This window comes from Danaus plexippus, chromosome 26 (genome assembly GCF_018135715.1).
Source record: "Danaus plexippus chromosome 26, MEX_DaPlex, whole genome shotgun sequence".
NCBI classification, from domain to species: Eukaryota; Metazoa; Arthropoda; class Insecta; order Lepidoptera; family Nymphalidae; genus Danaus; species Danaus plexippus.
Window position 1 is genome coordinate 5,935,972 of NC_083554.1, and position 26,802 is coordinate 5,962,773.

The following is a 26,802-nucleotide window of genomic DNA, read 5'->3' on the forward strand; positions in this document are numbered from 1 at the left end:
TGCTTTATTAAAAGAAGGACGGCACGCGGGACGCAGCCCGCATAGACAAATGCATACGTAACATCGCTCCCCCTTTGGTAACGCAATATTCACTTAACCATTGACGATATCTCCGGCGTTTTGGGTCGCCGTCGGAGTGGAAAAGATTGGAGATATTGTGGTATCGCCGGACTACCTGGTGACGTCATCGGTACTACCGGGTCCGTTACCGATTTCCTTCTCCCAGGTTGTGTGTCAGGTACGGGAGGGATGGCAGCATGCGGTGCCACGTCCTCTAATAGTAGACTGACATAGGTACAGGGTTCCAGTCTGGCTCTTCACTCGATGAAGTTCGTAGTCCTTTCCTTATTTGGTCGACATGCCTGGTTACTATGACGTATACAATTTTCCCATTTTCCTTTTTAACAAAGCCATCGATCCAAAAGATTTTCTTGTTATTTACATTTTTAATAATCCACACATTTTCATTTTTGTTAAAGTCTATTCTTCTTTTACTGCTGTAATATTTAACCTGTAAGGACTGATTTCGTTCGACGGTTCGAGTTAGGCCTGTGGACGACGGTGACGGTGTGTCAGGGTTCAAAAGATCTAACCGTGAGCCCAGGGATCGCCCGGACACTATCTCCGATGGTGACCTACCAGTGGTACTATATTTAGAGTTCCTATAATCAAATAAAAACTTTGCAATGTTTTCCTTAATAGTTTTTTTTTTACAACCTTCCAGAATTATGACTTTAGCCCCTTTTTTACAATTTTTACATAACTCTCGGCTTGTCTGTTACTAGCAGGGTGATATACAGGAGATAGAACGTGCTCAATACCGTTAATTCTACAAAAGTCTTTAAACTCTAAAGATGTGAAACTAGTACCGTTGTCACTCACCAACGTATGCGGAACCCCGAAACGAGACATGAAATCGTTTAATTTGCTAATAACGATATTCGAATTATACGTCGACGATGTGCACACGACGGCAGTGGCCAAAGTACGAGTGGTGCGTGCGGTGGCGCCGGCCGCAATGCACAGCACACGCTACAAGCGGCCGACACTCGCTAGAATTAGCGAGCCTCCGGCTTCATTTTCACAACACCGAAATGCGATCTATTCAGTTCCTCACACACGTAATTTTGTAAAGATCGAGGAATTACAACCTTATGACCGCGCATTAAGATATTATGCTCATAAGAGAGTTGTGTACGAAACAGGCTTTTCTAAACCATCGATACCTATTTGAGATAGTATGACTCCTAACCCTGTCAGTGACCCGTCGACAGTCAAAATAAACATGGCGTTTGGGTGGAAATGTGACAAAGTTTTATCGGAGGCTAAAATATTTTTAATTCGTATGAATGCTTCATTATGGATACGAGTCCATTCGCAAGACGCGTCCGGCACGAAATTAAGTAACTGAGACACATTTGATGGCTTGGGAGCTTTTGAAATAGATTTTACTTTATCTTGCGATTTCCTAACTCCGTGTTTATCCAAGATATGAAATCTCGTCCTTGAAAAACTCGCATTTACTCATCTGTATTGTTAACCAAGCATTATCTAATCGTTGTAGAACTGTGATGAGCCTCAGTTTATGCTTGTTTAAGTGTGTTCCGGTCACTAAAATATCACCTAACAGATTTATAATCCCGTCGATTCCCGAGCGCAAACATTACATAGCGCGCTGAAAAATGGCTGGCGCGCTTGATAACCTAAACACTAATCGAGTGTAATTGAAGAGACCGTGTTGAGTGTTGATACAAGTTATCTTCTGAGAGTTTTCGTTAAGCAAAAATTGATTATACGCCATAGATAAATCAATTTTGCTAAACTGAATGCCTCCATATAATGACGATAACAAGTCATTTATCGTCGGCAACGGGTATTATCAACTGTTTATCATTGACATAGAATAGTAACTGTTTATTAATTGACATTTTTTTTTTCAGTTTTTCAGTTTTTCCCCAGTTTTTCCCCCTTACGTTCTGGCGCCATATCAATGTTGAATTTATCCAGCAAGGCCTGCTCCAAATTCTTGAGTGCACAGTGTGTCGCCAATACTCTTATCCTGACCGCCCCTTGAGTGTGCGTTTCGCCTGTGTTGCTGAATAAAACACTGCCTTTTTTATGTGAAAGGTGGCGAACGATCATTAGGCCTATTTGAATGGCAGTAGAGACCGTCGCCCATGGACATACGCAACATAGATGTTGCGGATGTGTTGCCAACCTTGATTGTTGAGGAAAAGGGAGAGGTGGGAATAAGGAAATGGCAGGAAAGGGGGGGAAAGGGAAAAAGGCAACCGGCTCTCAAACTCATCGGACGAAACGCAGCCACTAAAGGCTACTTTACGCCGATCTTTTGTGTGAGGGTGGTACATCCCCGGTCGAGCCAGCCCATGTTCGCGCTGTAGTAACTTGATCGCAGCTAGGCTCTACCACCGAAAAAATCCGAATATTTTACGTCTGAAGGGGTCGTCGAGGAGATTTATGATCTTCCCGTAATCCAACTCTTCTACCTTCTCCGGTAACGCCAGGTCACTCGCAAGTTTAATCGTCTACTCGCATAATGACGTTAATAATATCACCCTCCGCGTAACGGTAGCTTTGTTGGTCTCCAAGGTTATGTCGTTCGCGATGAACCACTGTTCCAGTGTCGATTTTTAAGGTATTCTACTCCTGTTTCTGGTGATCAAAAGTGGTAAGTGGACACCAGATATGGCTCCCGCTGACATTTATTGGGCAAATTATGAGTTCGCTCGACGCGACGTGTTAAGTATTGTTGCGGAGTGACAGGGACGTCATTCAAATAGGCAAGTCAGTTGCACAATAATTGCTTTCTTAATAGAAAGACAGCACCCGGGACGCAGCCCGCAAACATACACAAATGCATACAACAAAAACCAAGTAAACTGTCAGGTTTGGTGATACTTTTAGATATGAACTATACTGGTGTCTTTTCAAAATAGCCGTCTACTATATAGTTTATAAAAAATCTTAACCAACAATTCTATTAATATTTTTGTCTGGCTTGTATAATCTAAAAATACATTCTCGAAAAATCGATTATACAAATATAATAATTTAAAACTATAAACATAACGGTCGCTTCAAAGAATGTTAATAAATAGCGTAATGAGAATTAAACGCAGAAATACTTTCGAGTTTATGTTGAGAACCCATAGTATATGTGCTAACGTTACACCTAATGGTATCATAACTATAAAAGTGGATTCCACTTTGTTTAGACAAAGACTCCATGGGAGTTTTCATAGCTTTGCTCAGATTAATAAAAATGTTTTACTTCCAATTAGTTGATTAAAGAAAATTTATTTAAATTTTCTTTACAAATAAGTATTCCAAAAGGTCTCTGTTATCTATACATAATCGTATTCTTTGTGTACGTCTTATTAAAAATTGTATATAAGTAGCTTCAACAATGTAGTACCTTCCTACTATGTTAGATTTAATATTATAAAAAACAAATATTGGAACGACAACACATGGTACTTCCTGAACGTTTTTATAACGATGATACTTTGTGATTGACGCATGACCATTTAAGACTCGCGGTTGAGAGATCTCGATCATATAAGGGCACAGTAAAGGGTCATGCTTCCTCAGATGTCGGCATGTATTCCTGGCATGGAGCAGACGGCCCTTCGACGTAAGACAGGAACTTCCCAAAGAAAAAGCGGTGAAATCATAATTCGAGAATAGCTAGGAAAAGTAGGCCCTAAAGCGGCACCATTCGTCAAGGGTAAGGCCCAGATAATTCATCTGGCTTTTGATCGATTACTCCCTCCCCTTGATTGAGATAAATGTTTGAGCTGGCCCCAGCAAGGCCAAACAATAAGACCTCGGTCTTGTCTCACGAAATTCCTAGTCTCGGCAAACCTGTCAGCGTCCAGTGTATGACGAACTGTTACGACTTAGGGGTCACCGCAAAACTCCCGCTTCGGACAGTTGTGAGAGTGACAACCATTAATCCGTTTAAAAGTTACGACGTAACAGACAGTTATACACACACACACAAAGAAATCATGGTCAATATTGCACTCCCTTCTTTCTGCGTCGGGGATAAAAATAATCAAAAAGACATATATTGGGTCGCGAATTTAATCAGATTATAATGATTTTCCACAGTTATATACATACGGTTAGTTGGAAAAAAATAAATATATCCAAACAAATGACGTCACAAAATATTCCCTAAATAAAGTAATCAACGTTTTAATGTTTTCCTGAACTTTGTTTTTGTCATTCCACCATTTAATATGAACAGTTATAGGCTTTCATTAATATAATTCAACGAAATGCGAACTTAATTAATTTATCATCTAGTTTCCTCAGGTTATTCATTCTTTTTCATTATAAAGTTCCCTAAATGATATTCTTACAAGCCTTGGTCTTAGATGTCAATAAAATTTCTGAACAAGCACAAATAATTGACAAAAATCTTTAAGATAATTCATGTGTTTTTGACAATTCATGATAAAAAGACGCCACTTAAAATTACCATAAATTATTATTGAATATATATATATTGAATATCTGTGTGTTAGTTAATGTTTGTTATATAAGGTTTCTTAACTTCTCACGACACAACACGACAAATACAACTTGTTGCGGTAACATATTTAAAAAGTTAATACAATAACAAGCTGCAACAAATCCAATAAAACAATAAATCGCAACTCCAGTCTTCCTCGGTTTGTTATTTCAAGATATCTTTTATATGAGGTATTTGAAATTAATTTGTAGGAAATGAATTTAGTTTAAGTGTTATTGCGGCTCTTGTGTTATTCTTATAACCTTCATAATGTTTTTGAAACAAGTACAAAGTTTATATCAGTAAATTTATATTCGATGAAACGATTTTTATTAGTTTTGCTATGTTATCTTCAGTAATGTATATCAAAGTACAGTTTTTCGTGATATTTTTGTAAATAAATTTATAAACGGATACTTCAATCTGTCTTTAATAGTTCATAGTTACTTTATATTTTGTGTCGTGGTTGGAATACTAATATAAGCTAGTTAGTATACATAATAAGGTGGACTAATTTCATCGTCTTGTTACAAAATCTAGGAAATTGTTAATCTTAACGATGTTTGAAGAACGCTTGCAAACATTATTTGCTCATTTACAATTTGTTCGGGTTGTGAACGAATTCTGGCGTATAAGTCATGCTTGTGAACCGGTGCCAACTTTGGTATACCATGATTTCGTTTCAAGTTTGAACCACGAATGTATAATTAAGACTCTTAATAGTCTTTTTATATATTCTGTATCGAAAAGAGTTCCTTGTTACTTTAAGGAAAGACATTAAATCTACTTTGTACATTAAATCTACTTTGAGTACATTTAATCTACTTTGAACCTGTACATACCTAATACCTCCAAATTTTTATGTTTATTTATAACATCTATTGTTATATATAAAAGCTGACACAAAATAACATTTGTTTTTTTATTTATTTCTTGATATACAAATAATCCAATAATATCACAATGTATTATTTTTTTCTTATTTTTTGTCTTATTACAATCAAATAACCACTCAACTTTCGAAGAAACTAAGAAATCAAATGAAATAGTTTAGCAGCTAAATAGAGCAAATGAAATTGGGCGAAATCGTGCTGAGGTTCGTGATCAAGTAGAATTGTCTTTTAAGAATTAGGGAACACTAAAAATGTGTTACGACCTGCTCCAACAAAACGTTTCATTACTTGAACTTTAAGTTGTCGATTCTTACTAACATCTGTTTGAACAATCTCAATACATTTTGTGAAGTAATCATTTGTTTATATCGTTGAGATTGTTTACAAATTAATAGGAGGACATTATTTCATAGGGCTTACAAAAATGTGCGTAGGATTTAAAAAGTTCGTTTCGTATTAAGATATAATTATTTATAACTTTAACTTATATAACATGCATAGCTTTACATTTTAAGAGGACAAAAAAGTTTTAATTTGTTTCTACGAGTATGTGTGTATTAGCGTATTTTAACTTAGAACCCTAATATATTATAAGAAAATAAAAACAACATTTTAGATAATAGCATTCACAACACTCGAGATAACAAAAAAATATATTGTTATTAAAATTAAAAATTAAAAGAATGTTTTATTTTTATTAGAGCATATTTTTTATGTCACCATTTTATTTACATACAATTTTTCAGGCATTTGGTACGTTTATATAATTTGGATTAAAAGTGTCAGAAAAGGTCCTACAATAATATTAATATTTCTTCTCTATTATATTTTGTATCAGACAAATATCAAAGGTCTCTTAATATTAAACATTTTAATTCTTAAAACAAAAACGAGGAGTATACCATATTTAATGTGCTATAATTGATTCTAAAATATTCTCATTCGTTGAATACTTTTAAATACAAATAGTATTTTAGAAATTAGTTTCTCATCAACTAATACGATAAAATAGTATTGAAAAAGTATATGAATAATTCATTAAAAGTATTGCATATTGATAATATTATTAACATAAAGCTAAATCCTTAATAATTAAACTTTTTCACATAAATATGCATCAGTGTCTTGCTTCGTACCTGCTCAGACACGCTCTTAAGAATACCATTATACTATTGCATTAATTTATCACTCAAACCTATTAAGTTAATATATTTGTTTGTCTTAGATAGTTAAATGTTGGATTTTGGTTCATATTTTTACTATCCGATTTTCTGAATAAGTAACCTTTATTGTGTTGAAAAAACTTAAATTATATTTTTGATTACAATTTTATAGTGGAGCAAAATACAGCAACTTTTTTTACATATCTCTCACGGATAAGGTTTGCGTCGCAAGGGAATATACTAGGAAATAAGGATTAGAAGAGGGAATAATTGGACACTGTCCTATTCCTACATATCTTTATCTGTTAGAGCGTGGTATCCTGAACTTATATATGTAACCCCATTATAAATTATGAACTAAAGAGAGCGAACAAAAGAAACTCACTGAACTTCAACACTTCACCAATTGTTTGCCTTCAATCGTAGGTTAGCATTAAATTCTTTTCAGTATTATTGAAATCTGCATTTCAATATTTAAAATGATCTTAAAAGAATTATTCCATTAAAAGTTTAATTCTTCTTTTTAGAATTATAATAATTTTCTACATCAAAAAACTACAGAACAATTAAATGTATCAATGAAATATTACGTTGAGTAATAAAACAACAATCTCATTTGTATAACAACAAGAATATAGTTTGGAAATTGAATACACAACTAAATTAATTTGGGATGTAGCTGGTAATTTTATGATTGATATGATGGTAGTTGTTAAGTGAATTTCAGTTACAATGTAAGATACAAAATACAGCTGTCGAAATATTATTAGGTTTAAACTCAACTAGAAGTTAGCTTAGCATCGCGTCCAAATGTTAATAAAGTGAACATCACCGACTATTTAAATGAAACTAATATTTTTCGGATAAACTACGCGGATTTTTATTATTTAAAAAACTACATAATATAACAACATATAACAAGGACCAACTGACAGACATTCACATCTCGTCTGCCCGTGATCACGGTTGCTGAAAAGTAACCGAAACGTCGGGATTATGTAGTTTTTTAAATAATAAAAATCCGCGTAGTTTATCCGAAAAATATTAGTTGCATTTAAATGAATAAAACTCGCGAAAATCTTAGATCTCATTATCACTGACTATTATAAATATTATTCCTCTTCTTTCTTTTCAAACAACAAAAGTATATCGCATACCAAATAAGGCATTTTCAGATACAAGACTTACTTAAACCGAGCTTTTAAGACAATCGGAGCAATATATAATAATGATAGCACTTAATGACAGATCCCTTCGCATCCCTACATTAGGGCATGGGCTTTTAACAGAAAAGAAAATAAACTGGCCTATCCGTTTACTGATCGAGATTTAATTGTTAGTGAAGTGCTGTGCCTAAACCGAAAGCGACTTAAAGTAGACATTGAATAGGCCTTAATTATTAAAATATTATCGCTTAACTTTCTGAACTATATTTAAAAATAAAGTTAGGCATTGTGATATATCAATACTACATATTCTAGTACAACAAATGTATGTAATGTAAACTTTTTAAAGTTTTATGCTAAGCCGCGCCTCTCTGACAGCAACTTGATGCGCGCTGGAATAAACACAATATTGCGATGTCTGCCGTACAGACGAATGTATTAACGAACAATGTTTAAGAAATGCAAAATTCAATTAAATTTAATATAGTTAGTTGTCTAATTAAGAATACCTTGAAGTTACTGTTGGAGTTAGGAAGAAAAAATTACGAGTATTAGTCTACTATTATCTGTAGATATAAAATGCAGACGATGGGTTTTCTTGGGTACAGGAATTTTCAAAATCTCTCAGACTTATTAAGCGTAACGTAATTGTTATTATCACGTATTGTATTGGCGCTGATTAGACAGTTTCATTATTAATGATATCTTAATAATAAACATTTGAATATAGAATGTATGGTCTCTTCACAATATATTAAATGTTCGTCACTACCAACGGTCGTGTGTTGTAAAAAGTCAGCCCCAGTGGCTCATTATTGTTTAACGTCGAACGAATCCATGTGGGAGACAAAGGGTGGGATTTCAACTGAATCTAAACTTCTGCGATAGTAAGGGTACTTATTGAACGAAATGTACGAATATTGTCATTATTATATTTTATAATTGTTTTGTTATAAGCAGAAGTTGTGGTTTTTTTATTAATATTTTATTTGACTCAAGTAAATTCCACTTTGGTTTCTTTATGCGCAGTCCCCAAATAATTTAAAATTATGTTTTCACCTACTTCTGAACTTGCGAATTCATAAGTCTTGTTAAAATCTGCTTAACAGTTCTAAGGTAAAAAAAAACTACTAATGAAATAATTTAAAGGGAAATATAATGATAGAAGGACAACTCCATGGTCCTTAATAAAGATACTTAAAAGTTAAACTTATAACCTAAGCAATGTTGCAATAATTTAGAGTTTAATTGTGAAAGGTTAGGAAAGAATTACGTTGTTCACGTATATTAAACCAGGTTATTAGTAAGTCCGGTCTTTGCCAGGACCGGCCAGTCGCTGATGTGCCCTGTCGCTGACAGATCCGGGGGGCACCAACGTAGCGGCCGATGGCTTTCGCAGTGGTAGGTTATTAGTAAGTACAATTGTTGGATTAAATATAAGTAATATTTTCAAAAATCTAACATTAAAGAAAAGATTGAGCGATACAAAAAATGTCTAAATTTAAAGCCGTTTTTCGAATCACTTTTTTAACTTTAAACGATTATGATCAGTAAATTTTTTTTTCTTATATTCTTCCATTCTTATTGCAGAAAGTATTTTGAACTTATGAAATAACTTGAGATTTTATGATTTCGTTGAATTGATAGTTTCATTTGGTTCTTGACCATTGTTGATAAAAATTAAGTCATTTAAATATCTATTGAAATGTATATATCTATATATGTTTGTCTAATAAAATTTATTATAGACCTCATCAGAGGATATAAATAAGCATTGGTTATTCCTCAACTGAATTACTTATTGCTTTCAGATTTTTCTCTAATATTAACAGCTTTCTCAGAGGATTATTTTGGTTAACTAGAGCTTTGTCTGTGATCCAATAAATCTATTAAGATATCCTCTTCGTTAAGCACAATCACACATTAGCCTCCGGTTAATTGGATTCTTGACGGGTCAAGAAATAGTATTGACTCTAACAAAGTCCACTAATCTTAAGGATAATTACAGACATATCCTCGCAGTAATTACACTGGGAGCTATAATTTCCCTTAATAAGGCTAATATTTCCCGACCTTAAATCCAAAAGAAACTAAAACCGAATCTATCTATTCAATTTTTATAAATTTTAATATCATAATCCATAAATCTACATACTTATATAAAATATATTTTTTTTACAATGACCTGACAGAAAATATTAAACAGTTCTCGTGAAAATCTCACAGCTCAGTGTGGCCACTGATATCATAAGACGTAACGATTATTTTCCATTAAGTCGTAAGCTTGGATTAACCTTAAATGTCTAAAATTAAAGAGAATTTTCGAAACCATCCCGACCCTCATTTAATAACATGCATATAAAATATCCTTACAAATTATATCAAGATCTGAAGGATTACGAAGAATTCATGAATTGCTCTGAACTGTTTCACGTAACTCGCATCAGATTGTCGTTTGTTTTTGTCGATTTGTTCAAGAATTGTAAAAAGTTATTTCATTACCATATTCTTATTTGTACAAATTACAAATAAATTTGTACGGATATCCCAAATAGATAGGCTTTTGGACTTTTAATTGCCCTGTCTCCTTAACAGAACAGTACTACGAAAACACGTAACAAAAAATTAAACATAGGTATTATTTAAATTGTGAGATTATTTAAAATGGACGATCCGTAGGCGAAACCTTCATAAATATTGCGTTAACGCAATTATCGAGTTCAAGTAGTAATTCTTTAATCGATCTTTGCATGAACACCTCCTGAATATGATGGTTGTTGGTTTCATTGAATTACTCTTATTGTTTTTGTCATGTTTTGAGCGCTATTAATTGTTAAGACAGTAAATAGTTGATGAAAATCTAGCTGTCACGCTTCTGCAAGTTCGCATACTGAGAAATCATATTACTCCAACCTCGTATATTGCGCTGTTGAAGCTCCTCTCCCTGCAACGCGATGGACCCGACACCCGCACGGTGAATCCATGGAATGCTAAAAAGTGTCGTCTATATATATATGTGATAGGTGGCAAACGAGCAGACGGCCTATTTGATGGGCATAGTCATCGTCGCCCATGGACATCCGAAACATAGATGTTACGGATGCTTTGCCAACCTTGATTGTTGAGGAAAAGGGAGGGGTGGGAATAAGGAAATGCCAGGAAAGGGTGGGGAATAGGGAAAGGGCAACCGGCTCTCTCATCCATCGGATGAAACGCAGCCACTCAAGGCTTCATCACACCGATTTTCTGAGAGGGTGGTACTTCCCCGGTCGAGTCCGCCCGAACATGTTCCAGCTTACTACAGCTCGGTGGTAGAGCCTAGCTGTGGTCAAGCTCATAAAAGCTCATAAAAGACATATATGCATATATACTATATTTGTATATGTATTATATAAATATTTATATATATATATATATATATATATTCTTTTAAACAGTGGGAACCTTTTTGTCTGTATGTTGAATAGTTTTTAGAAATATTACTATGACAAAGGAAGCGTTCTTTCATAGTTCGTAACTTTTCTCACTTTTTTCATAAAGCCTTAATTAATTCTATGCAATTTTATTCGTTTTATTAAAAAAAACCTTCAGAATTAAATAAGCGCTTAAATTTATTTTTTGCCTTGCACTCTCGTTGTGTTTTAAATAATCTATGTTTGAATAGTCACTATTGTTTACAGAAATATTTATTAGGTAAAAACATGGTAGAATTAGGAAGTTGTCTAAAGCAAAATGCCCGTTCACAATATAAGATGAAAAAGAAATTATATCTTCAGATCGAGGAAGTGTTAATTTTTTGATTCTAAAACATAGGTGAGAAGAAATAAACCAATGATTTACGTGGAATTTAACTTATTGATGTACGCGGCTGGGACCAAACTTGGGTCCTTTACATTCTGGGATCAGTATCTATTGATTATTATCATTCTACATTCATTATTCAAGATAAAAAATATACAAATTTATGCATTAAAGTTGAACTTATTCAGGATTAAGCCAATGTCGGTCATGGATGCTGTAGATTACAATCTTTCCCAATATTTAAAATTAATAATGTAGTATATATATATATATGGGACAGTGGTTATCTCTTTCTCCTTTAGTTATCGGCATTTCCTTATAGATTTCACCAATATCATGTGTCAATATTATACTGAACTATGTATAGAGGGATTTGTGAATGAACAAGTTCGCGACTAGACACTGAGAACTTTGATACAACTGAGAGCGTTGAGAGCGTGGATAGTGGTTTATTATAAATACAATTTATTCATTCGTACAGGTTTCTTAGCAACGTTTGTATAAAGTTAATAATTCTATAAAAAATATGTTAAATGCATGACCGGCTTGAATTTTTTCTTACCAGGAACATAACATCAAAATAATAGATATTTATAAAAAAAATTACAAGCTGAGTTTTATGTACAATATTTCCTATAGTTTATTGAAGCAACGAAAAATTTTTAAAAATATAACTTTTAATTTATTTGGAGTCAACAACAACCAAAGTGTGAATTGTTCACAAGTATTTTGAAATCCATGTCTCAGACGGACATACTGAAAAGGGATAACAATCCCAGAGCGGCGAAATCTTGGTGATATTTAATACGACAAGACTGGTCTAGCTTAGAAGTAAAATTAATGAATGGTGCGAATGCCACAATTCATAATTTAATTTTTGCAATAAAACAGTATTTTCCCACTTCTCATAATCCCATGCTTTTAAAATATCTAGTTTATAGTTTATACCAAATTTAAGTTTTTTTATAAGTATCAATTTATTATACACATTTGATGTATAATTTTAGTACAATAATTTTTTTTTCAATGGTCGTTTTAGATGTAACATTTACTTAAAAGAAAACTTGCTAATAAATTTCAGAGCAAATCTTCAATTTAATATTCTGGGAATTTATATGAAGTTGTAGTTTGGAAGAAAATGTATGATACGTCACACTAGATCGATCACGGAGTATCCTCAAAACTGATGGTAAGATATGTTTATTGCTCTCTTATCGTTAGGACATCAAATTGTTAGAATTTCTAGGAATAACTGCTTTAAAAACTAGTTTCTAAAAGGCTCCTGCTTTAATTGACTTGCTTCTTATAGTTGGAAAAATTATTCTCTAGTTATAAAGTCAGTCAATTCCATTAAGTAAATTACTTCACTTGAATAGTTTACTAAGTAAACATGAAAAAAACGATTATAGGGTTAGGTTCCGTATAATATTTCCGTAATCGGTAAAGGAAAATTTGGTGCGCAGATTTCTTGCGAGATCAAAATTTATCATAGATAGATATAATTATTCTGGTAGAAAAAGTCCACAATAACACCTAAAGCTGAATACATTTTTTTTTATAACAATATTATAAATTACATCATATAAAAATGTTAGTTTATATAGTTCACATCGTTTACAAACAAAGTTATCAAGTTCAAAGCAAAAATAATCGGAACTGCTTCTTAGGACTATAGAGAAGAAGTTTGATTTATTATCAGTATTTAAATGAATTTAATATTTTGGAATTACTAATAGTTATTTTACTACTTTTATGAATGTCTGTCCAGCAACCGTGATCGACCGTGACGAGATGACACATCTCGTCTGCCCGTGATCACGGTTGCTGCAAAGTAACCGAAACGATGGGAGTATGTAGTTTTTAAAATAATAAAACACGCGTAGTAATCCGAAAATATTAGTTTCATTTAAATGAATACTCGCCCCAGACTTATGTCTCATTAATATGTGCAGTCAGATGTCCAGTGTTTGTACCTCCTGAATCCATTAACATCTCGCCACCTTGACTAGTTCGTTGGTAAATTTATTTAACATGAGATTTCATTAGCAGATCTTCTGTTTCATACGAGAAAGAATTGTTTTGACAAGCCTTATCTTTACATCCCTTCTTAAAAATATAAATATTTAAGATCTTAAAGTAATAAGTTACATTTTCGTGTTTGATAATCAAAGTTAAAAAGATACAAAATATCGACAAGTATTACAGGTAAATGAATTAATTCTCATAGGTTAAAGATAACATAAAAATTGCACATTAATTGTTAATCACATAATTCAATTGTTTATAAATACACTGAAAATAATTTCACTAAACTTTATGACAAATGAAATTACTTCCATCGATATGCGTCATGAAAATAATAAGATAAAATGAAATTGAAACGACAATAATATTACATCATGTTTTCAAATTTTGTATATTAAATTAGTTGGAAAAATATATTCAAAATTGCAATTTGACTAACTGGCATTAAAAATGAGAAAAAATACTGAATATAAGTATATGGACGTATTATGGATACAATGAAACTGTATGATGCCTCAGTAAAATATAGGGCAGTAGTTTTCTTACAATAACCTATAACTCATATGTTAAAATAGGCTTATGAGCGTTAATTTAATAATCCCACAAATTTATTCTAGTTTATATAAAAAATAAAGAGTATATTGTGAATTAAATGATTTGTTATACATATAAGAACGCATTTAAATCTTCTTATATGTATAAGAAGATTTAAATGCATTTAAATCAATTTAAATTTACATAAATTTAATATGTATTTTACAATAGAAAACTATCTTATTATACCTTGATGTAAAATAAACATAAACAATTACGCGTTAATTCTATGAGACGAAATTATACGTACGACAATAAAATTAACAAACCGTTTCAAACCGCACGTCACGAGTCAAAGAACGCAATCAGTTAAATAAATACACATTAAATACTGTTTTAAATAGAACAGACTTCAATTAATTTCCGAAATAACAATGTTACCTGTTGCTAAGATGTTGATAAAAGGTATATCGGCCAACATATTTATATCACCATACTGCGGTACCGAATTTGTAATAGTTTTCGGCTATCAGTATATTAGAAAACATTGATATTGCTTAAAATAAATCACCGTCACATTTTTTCAAAATTTTTTTTTTGTATTTTCGGAAATTAAATTGGATTCGTATATTTTTTAATAAACAAATTTACATATTTTCTGTTATTAATTAAGCTCTACAATGCGGTAAACTAAGTTAATATCTTATATTCCGCAAACGGATAATGAAAGTTATAAAACGTGTATCGACAACTATTTTTGTAAATCAGATTTTTCTTAGTAAGAAATTATTTCCTAAATTTTTAAATGCTTTGCCGCAGGTTAAGTTTAGAGATACCGACACTGATGTTCGTAAAAAGTATGTCCCATTATCATTATACTTTCCACATTTAATTGAAGATTGCACTGGACCCACGGTCACCTTGACTGTTTTCTGATAAGTAAAAAATTAATTCGTCTTGAACTTGTTTTGCACTTTTCAATGCAGTTTTATTAACAGATAATATTGAGAAATTAAAATAATCGTAATTATTGTATTTCAAAACTATTTAGACGAATCATTTGCATATTTCTTTGCATTGCTTAAATATTAAAAAAAATGCAAGAACCCAAAAAACGAAAAAATGTCGAGGCTCTTCAACCCTGTATTAGTTGCAATTGGATAGCAATAGTCAACAGGGAGTAATAATGAGGATATTCTACAATATTGTCATTTGCACTATATAAATTATTTATTTATATTAAAATAAATACACACATACAACAATAACACATTATTAAAGGCGCCATCATAAACTCGTTCGAGTTTCACCGTGTACCAGTGTCATCCTATGATTGACAACTTAATCTACTTACTACTAATTAAACTACTACAATTACTTAGAACTATTACATAACTATAAATTGAACAACAAAATATATATTACTAATTTACTGATATAATTAATTACGTCATTATTATTTATTTATTATTATTCAATTATAGGAAAACTTTCAGACTGAATTGCTCTCATGTTGGTAAATTTTACACACCAGGTAATAACTTGAATCCAACAAGATCAAGAATATTAAATCAATATTAATATTGATCCACGCTATGCTAACATCGATCGAAACCTGAGACCGAAGAGAATAGCTTCCCAAACAATATAAATAATTGTAGCCAAAGCGGTGTGAACAGTCTGCGACGCGCAGCCGGACCAGACCATTCTAAAAGTGTTTACTAACACGTGGCCGGGTTATGATACTATGAACATTTTTTCACATCAACATGTCGCTTCTTATGTTAATTTTAATTTTTGTATCCTGCGACTCACTGAGTATAGGAGCACAGAAAAATGTTAAAAGAGATATAGAAAATAATTTTAATCCAGATTGGGCTCAGTTGAAGAATACGCAAGAAGGTGAATTAAAAGAATTGATTCAAGTGAGGGCTAAACCAAAGAAGAGGCTCGCTCTGCCAGTGAATTTTATTCTTAGGGCCGTCGCTGAGCCAGAAGGCGACGATTATTATGACAAGGGTCAAGGAGAAAGTGATAATGAAGATTATTTCGAGAAGAGGGAGTGGTCGGATTTACATAGACCTGTTCAAGCAGTAGATGCAAACACCCCTCTAAATCCTGCTAATCTATCGGATATAGACGGAATAATAAATATTATAACAAAACCTGTTGAAAATCCCATTGAGAAAAATTCCAGGAATCGAAAAGTTAAACCAAAAAAAGGCAAGGTTAAAAATAAAGACAAGATAAAGCGTGAGTATGGCGAAGATATTTCTGATGAAGATTTATCTGACAATGAAAAAGAAAGTGAGGAAGTTAGGAAAGGTGAACCTAAAACCAAAAAAGAGAAACAACACCGGTATGAAGATGATGTTGACTATGAAGAAGGTATCTCTGAAAAACAAAAATCTGATACTGTCAAGGAAGAAGAACAACGTGAAAACGAAGCCAAAAAGATAAAAATACTTCAAAGCGTCGATGAACTTAAGGCAAAGCATGCTCAGGAACAACGAGCTATATCAGAAAAGGCAAAAGAAGAGGAAATACATAAAGAAGAAATTGAAAGAGATAGAATAAAAGCTCACCCAAACATTGGTAAATACGATCATATGGGATCAAAATGGAAGAAAGTAACAACAGATTACAATGATGAATATGAGGATCAAGAGCCGGAACTTAAAGACAAATACAAAATAAATCATTGGAAGTCAATATCTGTGGAGCCAACAGCAAAGGTGAAGCCCAAGAAAATTAAAACTGTTACTGGTAAATTGTCTGTCTTTAGAAACCCACACTTATACATGATTAATGACGACGAAGATGAAATCACGACTACAGCAACAAGGACCACGACTAAAACTATTAAATTAACTACGTCAAAGCCTAAAATATATTCATCTAAATACTCTGCGCCTCCAGAAGAAGATAATGTTAGAATATCTCTCGTACCTGAGGATGAATCTAAAGAAGGGGAACCGACTTTATTTTTTCCGAAAGTGAAAAATATACGGAAGCCAGGAATAAGAACTACTAACGCCCCAGATTCATTTACAAGTGAAGATAGAAATATTAGTTTAACTAGTTTGGATGCTACGGCACCATCGACGACATTTACTCACACGCCACCTTCAGCTCAGGATACTGATTCTTCAGCCTCTCAAAGTCTAGGGTCTACAGCCTTCACCTCAGTACCGACAGAAATAGACACCGGTCCATCAGCAATAGACCAGGACCTCAAGTCGTCACCCTCGGATGAAATGGCGAAAAAGGAAGCAAAAAAGAACCAAAACTACGATGTTGAAACAGGTGAGTTATAAGTTATTAAACGTTTACAAAATACTATAAGAACATGTGTCTACATTATTTTAATAACTATCCAAAAATAGTACAAAAATAGTCATCCAAAAATGTATAAATAATGAAAGCATATATTATCTTTCTAAAAATATTTCCTGTTTATATTATGTGGGATGTGATCTCTTTATCCTCAATTTATTTCATCCCTTTATTCGTATCTTCAATATAATAAGGGGCACTTTACAAAATTGTATCAAAAGGAATGGAATATCTCAACTTCATATCTATGTCTGTTTTTTAATAAATTCATTCTTTTAAAGGAAACTTCATTCATTCATTCTTTCAAATGATATTATAAAAATATTGAACACTATTAGATGTAACGTCTGTTTTTCCTGCATTCTCATAATAATTTCTTATGTAAGTCGAAGTAACTATTTCAGACATTTAACTTTCACTAATCTACCAGCTTTAAAATGCTTCCATATCTGTGTACTGTATATAGGGTGGCCCGGTGTTTGCTTGCTTTATTTCTTCGTAAGCATTATAAAATATATCGTTAAAAATATTTCAAACAGGACATCAAATAAATTGGTCTAAAATGTCGACAACTTAGAAATGACGTAAATATTTTTTTTAATATAAAAACAGATACAAAATTTTTAAATATCGAGGTTAGAACTTATTAAATTCCATAAGATGTTTATTGAGTATATATACATAAATTATTAAACTAAATAATATAATCTGCATAAAATGATAAAATAAAAGTGAATAAATATCTCCTTTAACTCTCCTTTCATTTATGAGTTTTGTATGTGTATAAAATGTCTACAACGTTATTCTGACATTGAACATAATTATATTCAAAGCATCTATCTATGGAAATAGTTTCCAGTAACTGAAAACTTTGTGAATAAGTTCAAGGGTATTAAGTCAAAATGATGAATAATACGTATTACATAAAATATTTCAGCAACCGATTTTAAATCGTGATTATATTAAATTAAAAATATACAAAAACATTATTTTCTTTTGACATAACGCTTGATAAATTTTCAACGTTTTAAGTTCTTTAAATTTAATTGGATTACTGAGTACTGGAAAAATATAGTAATTTTATTATTTTTAAATTTCACCATCAGGTACCTAATTTCGGAATTATTTGAATGTAACTGTAGAAGCTTTCTAGTCGCTCGTTTCATATTTGAGTTTTATCTAAAGTATTTTTTTTGATATATTTTTTTTATATTTCAATTCTTTGCAATAATGTTATATTTGAAATAAGTCTCCAGTCCTTATTTTCAACACTAATTACTTCAAAAATTACTTTAGAAAGGAACCACAAGATCAAGGTCAGGTTAAAGTGAAAATACAGCAGATATCTTTCCGAAAGTAGTTTTCTTAATTCTAAGAGCAATTTTGCTTTATGAAGAAAATTATTAAAAAACGTTATTTTAATGGTAGTATTCAAATACAACCTATGACATAATTAGGGATGTACAAGTTATTATTAACGTATTAAAATGTGTAATTTATCTATGTCTATATTATTTCTTAGCGATAAATTTAGGATTATTTTTAGGAACAGATTTTTTCTTCGAGTGTATTAATTCGATTTCAATAAATTTATTTTCCTTTCCTTTTACTTTAGAGAATTTGTTTCCTTTTAACAACGACCGTGCGTTATTGTCATTATGCTTTTCTGAGAAAATTTAATTTAATCATAGCTTCTATTTTAATCACAATAAAAATTTCATTCATGAAAAAAATCAGGTCAGATTTTGATGCGGTTGCAAGAACAGTCGATCAACGTCGAGGATCGCAATATTCTCAAGCGTAATTAATTTATGAAAAATTAAAAAAAAAAAAACTTATTTGTTTAAACATTTTGCAATAAATTTTAATCTCGTCAAAACGATTAAGTCGATGTAATAATATAAAAACATTAGTGAATTCACGAAATATTTACTCAATGAACTAACCGTGAAATTTGTGTTCTTTATATTTGAGATTGCATATTAAAAACCGATACGTCTATTTACGTGCGTTAATAATTATTGTCTTTTAACTGTAGCGAGTTAATTTATTTCCGAGATGTCACACCACAAAGACTATTTAACTTTTACTTTCTTTTACAATCGCGTTCACTTTATTTTGTAAGAGCTATAACAAGCGTTTTATTTAAGAAAAAAAAATCCTCCGTTAAAATACTCATTTCTTGTGTTGAATAATTCTATTTAGTTTAATAGTCTGACTCGATTTTATAACAAAGTGTTTTTAAAAATATTAAAATAGGCGTTTCTTTTTTTTGAAATATTGAAAAATAAACATATTCTAATATTATACAGAATTAAATTTTTAATTAAACGATAAGTGGTACAAACTTTTCTAATGAATTAAAAATGTAGGACGTATTAAGAAAAAAAAATTCTAGACAATAAAATTTTTCGATATAAAAAAAATACCTCATAAACAAAGCCAAGTCGTTTTATAGAATTCATTGAAAATGTACCGCAAATAATTAAATTAACAAAGCATTCTAGATTTGTTCTGTTATAAATTATATAAAGTTATAAAGTTATGTTATTGAGCAATTGCTTTGTATCATGATACGGTCAAGTGACATCGATACAAAGGGATCGTAATTCTATATATATTTTTAGTCTAATTTCGTCTGTTTTACAAACTTTTCATTTGTAATCACGAAGTTGCTAAGTAAATCATGATTTATTTTCATTATTTAGAATAAAAAGTCATGCAGAAGAAATGTTTAAACATTCAACAAAATCCGATTTCTACCCCTTTCAACGAGGCCAACGCATCGGCCCGTTTCTTAAACAATTTTATTTAATAATTATCTTGATATGTTTTTTCATGACCAAATGTGACCTTTAAACGAATTTTGTTTTCTTGAATTAATACAAAAGTTTTATGGAAATTATTATAACAATAGTTCCTAAACAGTTTGTTGAATTGATGTGCTAATAAAATGAAGTCACCATGGAAAAGGTGTTATGAATAATTGTTGAGAATAGAAAATAGTCATAGTGAAAATAGAAAGTTGTTATGGTAAAAGTATTAAGGTGACTTAAACTGTAAAAATCGATTCATGAACTGTGCATTGGAGGTCGAGAAGGCTTATTGGCTTTATGGTGTCACATTTAACTATGATAAAAAATTTCCACCATCTTTCGCATATCGTTTCACAATGGATTACAGTGGACTGCGTGGCATTCAGCACAGCAAGACTAATGTCTCTTCTCCAATGGCATTAACCGATCACGTAGCATTTTAATTGTTTATTTTGAAATCTAATACACATCTTTTCATTCAAATTTATAATCAAATTAAATTTTCAATAATGAAATTCACTGTAATGCCCACAATTCGAAAAAGTTTACTTGCATTGTGGTTTCATAAAACTTTTACTTTTAACATTTAATTTTATGCTTTATAAATATTCAAACCGCATTTTTTGCATCTCAATTAATTAGTTGGAAACCGGTCAATAACCTATAATCAACAAAGCAGTTTTTATTATTTAACCCGACAAAATTAAAAATAAATTTAAAACTGTGATATAAGTGTCTGATTAAATGATTAGATCTCTAAATTTTTTTCACGAAAATTCAAGAAAATATTTAAAAAAAAAATCGTTAAAATACTTCTTTCTTTGTAAAAAAAAATAAGCGTGGATGATATTAAACTTGCTTCATTGAGAAATTAAAATATTGACAAAATACACTTATATGTCAAAGCTTGCTTTATTACTAGATAAAGTATTTCTAAAGTTGTGTTTTAAATAACATATTGTTGATATTTTTCAGGAAAAGAGAAGGAACATCACTCAAAACACGAGGAGAGTCACGAGGAACACGGGAGAAAGGCTTATGAGGTACGAACAAATTTGTGATGTGTCTATGAGAGAATTATAATGAAATAATAATAAGAATTACTTAATAAATAACGAAAACAGGAACTACTTCTACAAGGAATAACTACTGTCATGTTACGATGACTGTTCAGTAGTATTGGCTATAGGCAATACTACTGAACAGTCTATAGGCTATAGTTAATTTTATTATTTTGATAATATTTCGCGTGTGTTTAAAAACATTTCTGTCATTCAAAAATATCCAATCTTAAAATATTGATATCTAAATAGTACTGTTATTTAAAGTGCTTAAAATTTATCTACTTATAATCTTATTATTTGTTCACAAATTAAACTTTAAAATTTCTTATTAACACATTATTTTTTTACTCTGTCCCGGCTTATATAACTTAATAATAATAATATTTTAAATAAATAATATAATTTGAAATAGATAAAACGGTGGCATGATATCTTAATTTCCAAGGTAACTGGAACGCGATAGTTATTAAATTGTAGGTTATAACAGGATACATATGCATATACATGTATATATATAGCATAAATTCAAGATTACTATATATATTATAACATAACTGTACGAATAAAACAGAGAAGCTTGTAAATCAAATATGCAAGGTTATTGGAAAAATCAAGATATCAAGTGAGTTATCGGGTTTTTATTGAAACCTGGCTGGCGAAAACCTTTTGAATGGGACGTGATTGCATTCGATATTAATATGCAGTGCGTGTCTAGTGTACATTGTACTTTCAGGACATATATTTTATAGGAAACCTACACAAAAATATCAGATATCAGACCAGTTTCAACCATGATATAATTTTCGTCGAACATATATGCATATGTAAATTTTGTTTCTGTTACATTAATGTATTAATACTTATTAATTATCATATATGAATCCGCTTTATAATATTTATGATAAGTCATATAAACGTCTCAAAAACGTATACACAAAAAGGATACGGGCAAGTCGAGAAACGTCCAAGAACGCAACCAACAAAGCTCGCAGCCACAACAGTTAAAGCACTGGTACTATTGTTATACGATGGACGTAAGTTCCGTGACGTAACTAACAGAGTAATTTACGTTTTTATAATCGTCAATAAGCCGAGCCATGACGTTGTCCTGATAATCCGAGTAACTGTTGTTAAATACATACGTAATACTTATAGCCCTTAATTTTAGACAAAAGAGATAACTTAAACGGATATCTTAGTTTTATCTTGTCGAAAGGAATAAAACATTACAGGACAATGCCGTGTGAATGTGTAGTCATTGTTTTAATTATTATTATAAATGTTATGATTGTTTAATTGTATATTTTTCCGTGTCGCATACAAGCAATGTTTATTAACAGTTACATTGTCTGTCCGTGTTCTAATAAATGTGTGACGTGTTTGTCATTCCTAAAACAATAGACGGTCAATAATAATTGTATGTTTAAAATAAATAAATAATATCTCAAACATTCGAAGACAATTACTTTACACAAACAAAGATTTTGTAGTTAAATACAATTCAGTTGTGGTCACTTGTTTATACACAGTTCAGGTCTTTTATACACATTAGAATTTAAATATGACTACAGACTCAATAAAATCTTTTCTGTGATCATATGTTGATCCTCTAAGAGTCATATCAAACCAATTTTATAACTTTATAACCTTTACAAATCCACTCAGTGTTACGAAAATAGAACTTATATTTTAAGAGCGATTTTTCATGGTATCGGAAATTTTTTTTTTTCCTTTATACGTAATTCAATAAAAATGTTGCACTTAGAGAGCTTTCAGTTCAATTGGTATTTATAAATTGTAGGTCTAATAAAGCTACAAGTACCATACTTAGAATGACTTAAACTGTTCTCTCAACACGAAAGATTGGACCGTGTTCACAAAACCGTTCATTAGAACTAACATCGAGAAAAGCGAGAATTTAGCGGAACAACAGAAATTATATTAACAGAACTGTAAACATTTGTATTTAAATTTAACTGATATAGTTTTAATAGTTATATCCAGCGTGTTGTTTTATACTGGAATCTAAACGGATTATGAATGTAGAAATGAAAATCACACCTATTTCACTCACATGCATAAATAATTATAAGATAAAAAAAAACGAATAAAAATTTTGCTCTTTAAATATACACGATAACAAACAGCAAACATTATTAATATTTTTTTCCTGAAGGGAGTTCATAAAGAAGTCAAAACAAATAAAGGGCACCACGACGAGAAAGATCATTTGGACAAATACGACGACCACGGAGAGGTTAAGAAGAAGCACCATGATGAAAAGAGGCATTATGGATCCCACCACCACGAGGAAACGGGCAAAAAACATGCCAAGGTATCGTTCTGATACTGGTATCAATAAGTTCTAAGGGACTTTTAAGCCATAAAATTTCTAACACTCCTTAAACATAAAGTAATTTAAACACTTTAATGTAATTCTTATTTTAATATCGTTTCTTATTATTATGCAAACGTATACTATACACACATTTTTTAATAAAAACTCCTTTGAAATATCGCGTTCCTTTGAGAGGAATGAAAATAGAACTTATATATTTATACAACTTTCTTATATGCATGAGGTCTATTTGTTTTTCAAATTCTTGTATTAATATATTGATATTATTTTCTTGTCGCGATCAGTATGAGGAATCAGGTAAGCATTCGAAAGGTCACAGCACAAAAGGCAGTCACGACATCCACAAGAAGGACGAATATGAAAAGAAAGTCGAATTCTTTGAAGAAGAAGGTGATGCCTTTGAAGACGAGGCCGACGGAGGCCACCACAAGGAGAGGGAACGTAAATCGGTAAACTAATTATACAATTTTGTAACGATTTCAACAAAAAAATCATATTCTAATCATCTGCATGCGTTCGCAATATTATAAAAAACGAATGTTCCTGTTTCGATGAGTTTTAAAGAAGTCGATGAATGATTTTCGAGAAAAAATATACTATCAATAACGATTAGCGGTAATGGAAGTAACGTGTACTGGTAAAGCTTTTCTTACTTAGATTTATTTACACGAGGGATTTGAATCTTGGAAGTATTTGAAAATATAACAACTTTAAATATAAATGAAAGTAAGAAGTAAATGAATTTGCCGCAAAAGTCATTTCTTGGTTTGTATTTTAATAAAACATAAACATTTTTATGTTTAAATATGTATTTCTAAGGCATCAGTAAAGTAGACCTTCTGCCGTAAAGCTAGAAATTGATTGCTTTGAGTAAACATTTGTGTGGTTTTCTGACGTCCGTGACATATAATTTTATAATATTAAACTTAATAGAATAAAAGAAATAGAGTAATGTTTTTATGAGGATTCTGTTGGTCTTGAAATCTTTATTTAGACTATAAGAGGTATGAAACTTGACGGCAAAAGGCGGACAGCTATTTATTAAATTTTTGTGATAAATAATATTAACGTTATAGAGGAAAAAGTTTAATAAGATGTAAATTATTTATCGTTTTTGTCACTAATGAAAAACAAATTAAAGAAATACGAAATTGTACATGAACAGCATAAAACTTACCCTAAGTAAAAATAAACACATTTTTAAATAAGAGACTATATTGACACTATTTATTAGTAGTGTAGTGTAGTAGTACAAATTTATAAATAAGAGACTATATTGTCACTATTTATTAGTAGTGTAGTGTAGTAGTACAAATTTTTAAATAAGAGACTATATTGTCACTATATTTCGTTTGCATCAGAGTTAATAAAATTAAATAGTTTCCTAACATTCAATGTCCGAAGCTCATCGTGTTTCTAATAATGAAATGAGTTGCATTGAAGGTTAAATGCTAAATTAAGTTTTTGCTTACTCCGGTTACGCTCCAATGGAAGACGGTCAACAACGATTATCCACAGCCGCCGCTCATTGAGAACTAAATATATTTCGTTTTTATTTCATACTTTCATTTTATATGGAAATTTTAAGTTTAGTATGCATAGCTTCACACACCTCACACTATGCGTTTCACGTGTTCAATTCAATAACATACGTTAACACTATTATAAAAAACTATTAGCTCTCTTCATGTAGTGTGACAATGTGAACTTGGACTAAGCGTATTCAACTTTAGTTTCGAAAAACGGCTGTATCACGTTTTCACTTAAACAATAGCAATGCAAAGTAATTTAAATGTCTCTTTAAATAATCAAAAATGAGCCTTAAGGGCAGGCAAAGTAATCTGAAAAACAAATTGTTTATTTATGTTTATGATTTGATTATGAATAAATATACTTTAAATAAATTAATTTAACAAATATAACGTAACATTTATTAAGACAGTTTTGTTTTCTTTTTTAATTCTTTATAACTCAACGAGTAATGTGAAAATAAAATATATAGATAATTGTATTAAGATTTTCTTGCTAATGATATCATAAATTATAATTTCTAGTAAATTAAATTGCACTTGTCTAAAGGGTGGTCACTACAAGAAGGGGTACCGTCAGGCAGGCTACTCCGGCCGTGAGAAGGGAGATAGGGGCGTCTTCTCAAAAGGATCTCATGGGTACCACGACAAGGTAGGATTTAAAAATAGCCCTTAATTATATATATGTTTATAACTAAAGTTACTCTTATGTATATAGCTTATTAAATTCAGTTTTCTTTGGAAATTCTTAGATTTTCGGCCAACATTTATTAGGTTTTATAAAAAAAAAATTCATTCATCATGAATTCGACAAAAAAATTCTCTATTAAATTTCTTTTGAAAACATTTTTCAAAATATCTTCATTAACAAATATAGACAACGTAGATGCATAGGCACATAGAGAATTCTCTTCAGCGAGATTTTAATTTTGTTGAATGATAAGATGAAAATGTATTCCAGGGCCACCGTCAGTCTTCAGGTCGCGATTCCCACGGCGGGCAGGGTGGTGCTCACCACAAAACAAGTGGTGTGGACGGTGGCAGGAAATGGATCTACCACCACGGCCATCCAGCCAAAACAGCCAACCTTGTGGTCATAGACAGGAGAGCAGACTCCTACCAGCACGGACCACAATATTATGGATAGATTTAAAAAATGTATATTTTTTTAAATTTATTATGTTTAATAATATATTATATGAATTCAAAGGAATCCTCAACAGACTCTGCACTGTTAATACTCACTTTACTTGTTACTTGTTGTTAATTAAAAAGGAATTTCACGAATTCTTTGTTAATGTAAGATATATAAAAGCGTGTTTAATTATTTAGTAGAAAATGTATGAATTTATATATAAGTAAAGATAGCTGACATGTGTCAGATATTGCGATTAAATGGTCACAAAGACGGGCCATCTGATAAATTAAAATGTAGGGCCTACGTTTGTCGGGACGTTTTACAAAAACATTTGTTAACATTTTGATGTGTAATTTCTTTAACTAACGATTTGTTAAAATAATTTAGGGAACTGTATATAATTTTGGTCAATTTAGTAAACGTTGTAAGTATATGATG

General features: G+C 31.2%; 1 protein-coding gene across 3 annotated transcripts; it reads left to right on the plus strand.

Moving 5' to 3' along the window:
* Positions 1–15,814: 15,814 nt before the first annotated feature.
* On the plus strand, positions 15,815–26,789 carry LOC116774489 (myb-like protein X). 3 transcript variants are annotated; one of them, XM_061524939.1, is made up of 7 exons: positions 15,815–17,428; positions 21,250–21,317; positions 22,280–22,372; positions 23,515–23,673; positions 23,982–24,146; positions 25,777–25,878; positions 26,188–26,789. In XM_061524939.1, the coding sequence occupies exons 1-7, from the start codon at positions 15,892–15,894 to the stop codon at positions 26,371–26,373; spliced, it is 2,310 nt and encodes a 769-aa protein (XP_061380923.1). In that variant the 5' UTR covers positions 15,815–15,891; the 3' UTR covers positions 26,374–26,789. The 3 variants fall into 3 exon arrangements, with proteins under 3 accessions (XP_061380923.1, XP_061380924.1, XP_032523127.2); XM_061524940.1 differs by having other exon boundaries at positions 22,280–22,350; XM_032667236.2 differs by lacking the exon at positions 22,280–22,372.
* Positions 26,790–26,802: the final 13 nt, after the last annotated feature.

What these genes read in the sequence shown, in the direction of transcription:
- LOC116774489 (XM_061524939.1), top strand. Translation starts at nt 15,892, where the DNA reads ATGTCGCTTCTTATGTTAATTTTAATTTTTGTATCCTGCGACTCACTG. An exon ending in ACTATTGTTATACGATGGAC is followed by an intron (nt 22,373 to 23,514) that starts GTAAGTTCCGTG and finishes TTTTTCCTGAAG; the next exon opens with GGAGTTCATAAAGAAGTCAA. An exon ending in AGGAGAGGGAACGTAAATCG is followed by an intron (nt 24,147 to 25,776) that starts GTAAACTAATTA and finishes ACTTGTCTAAAG; the next exon opens with GGTGGTCACTACAAGAAGGG.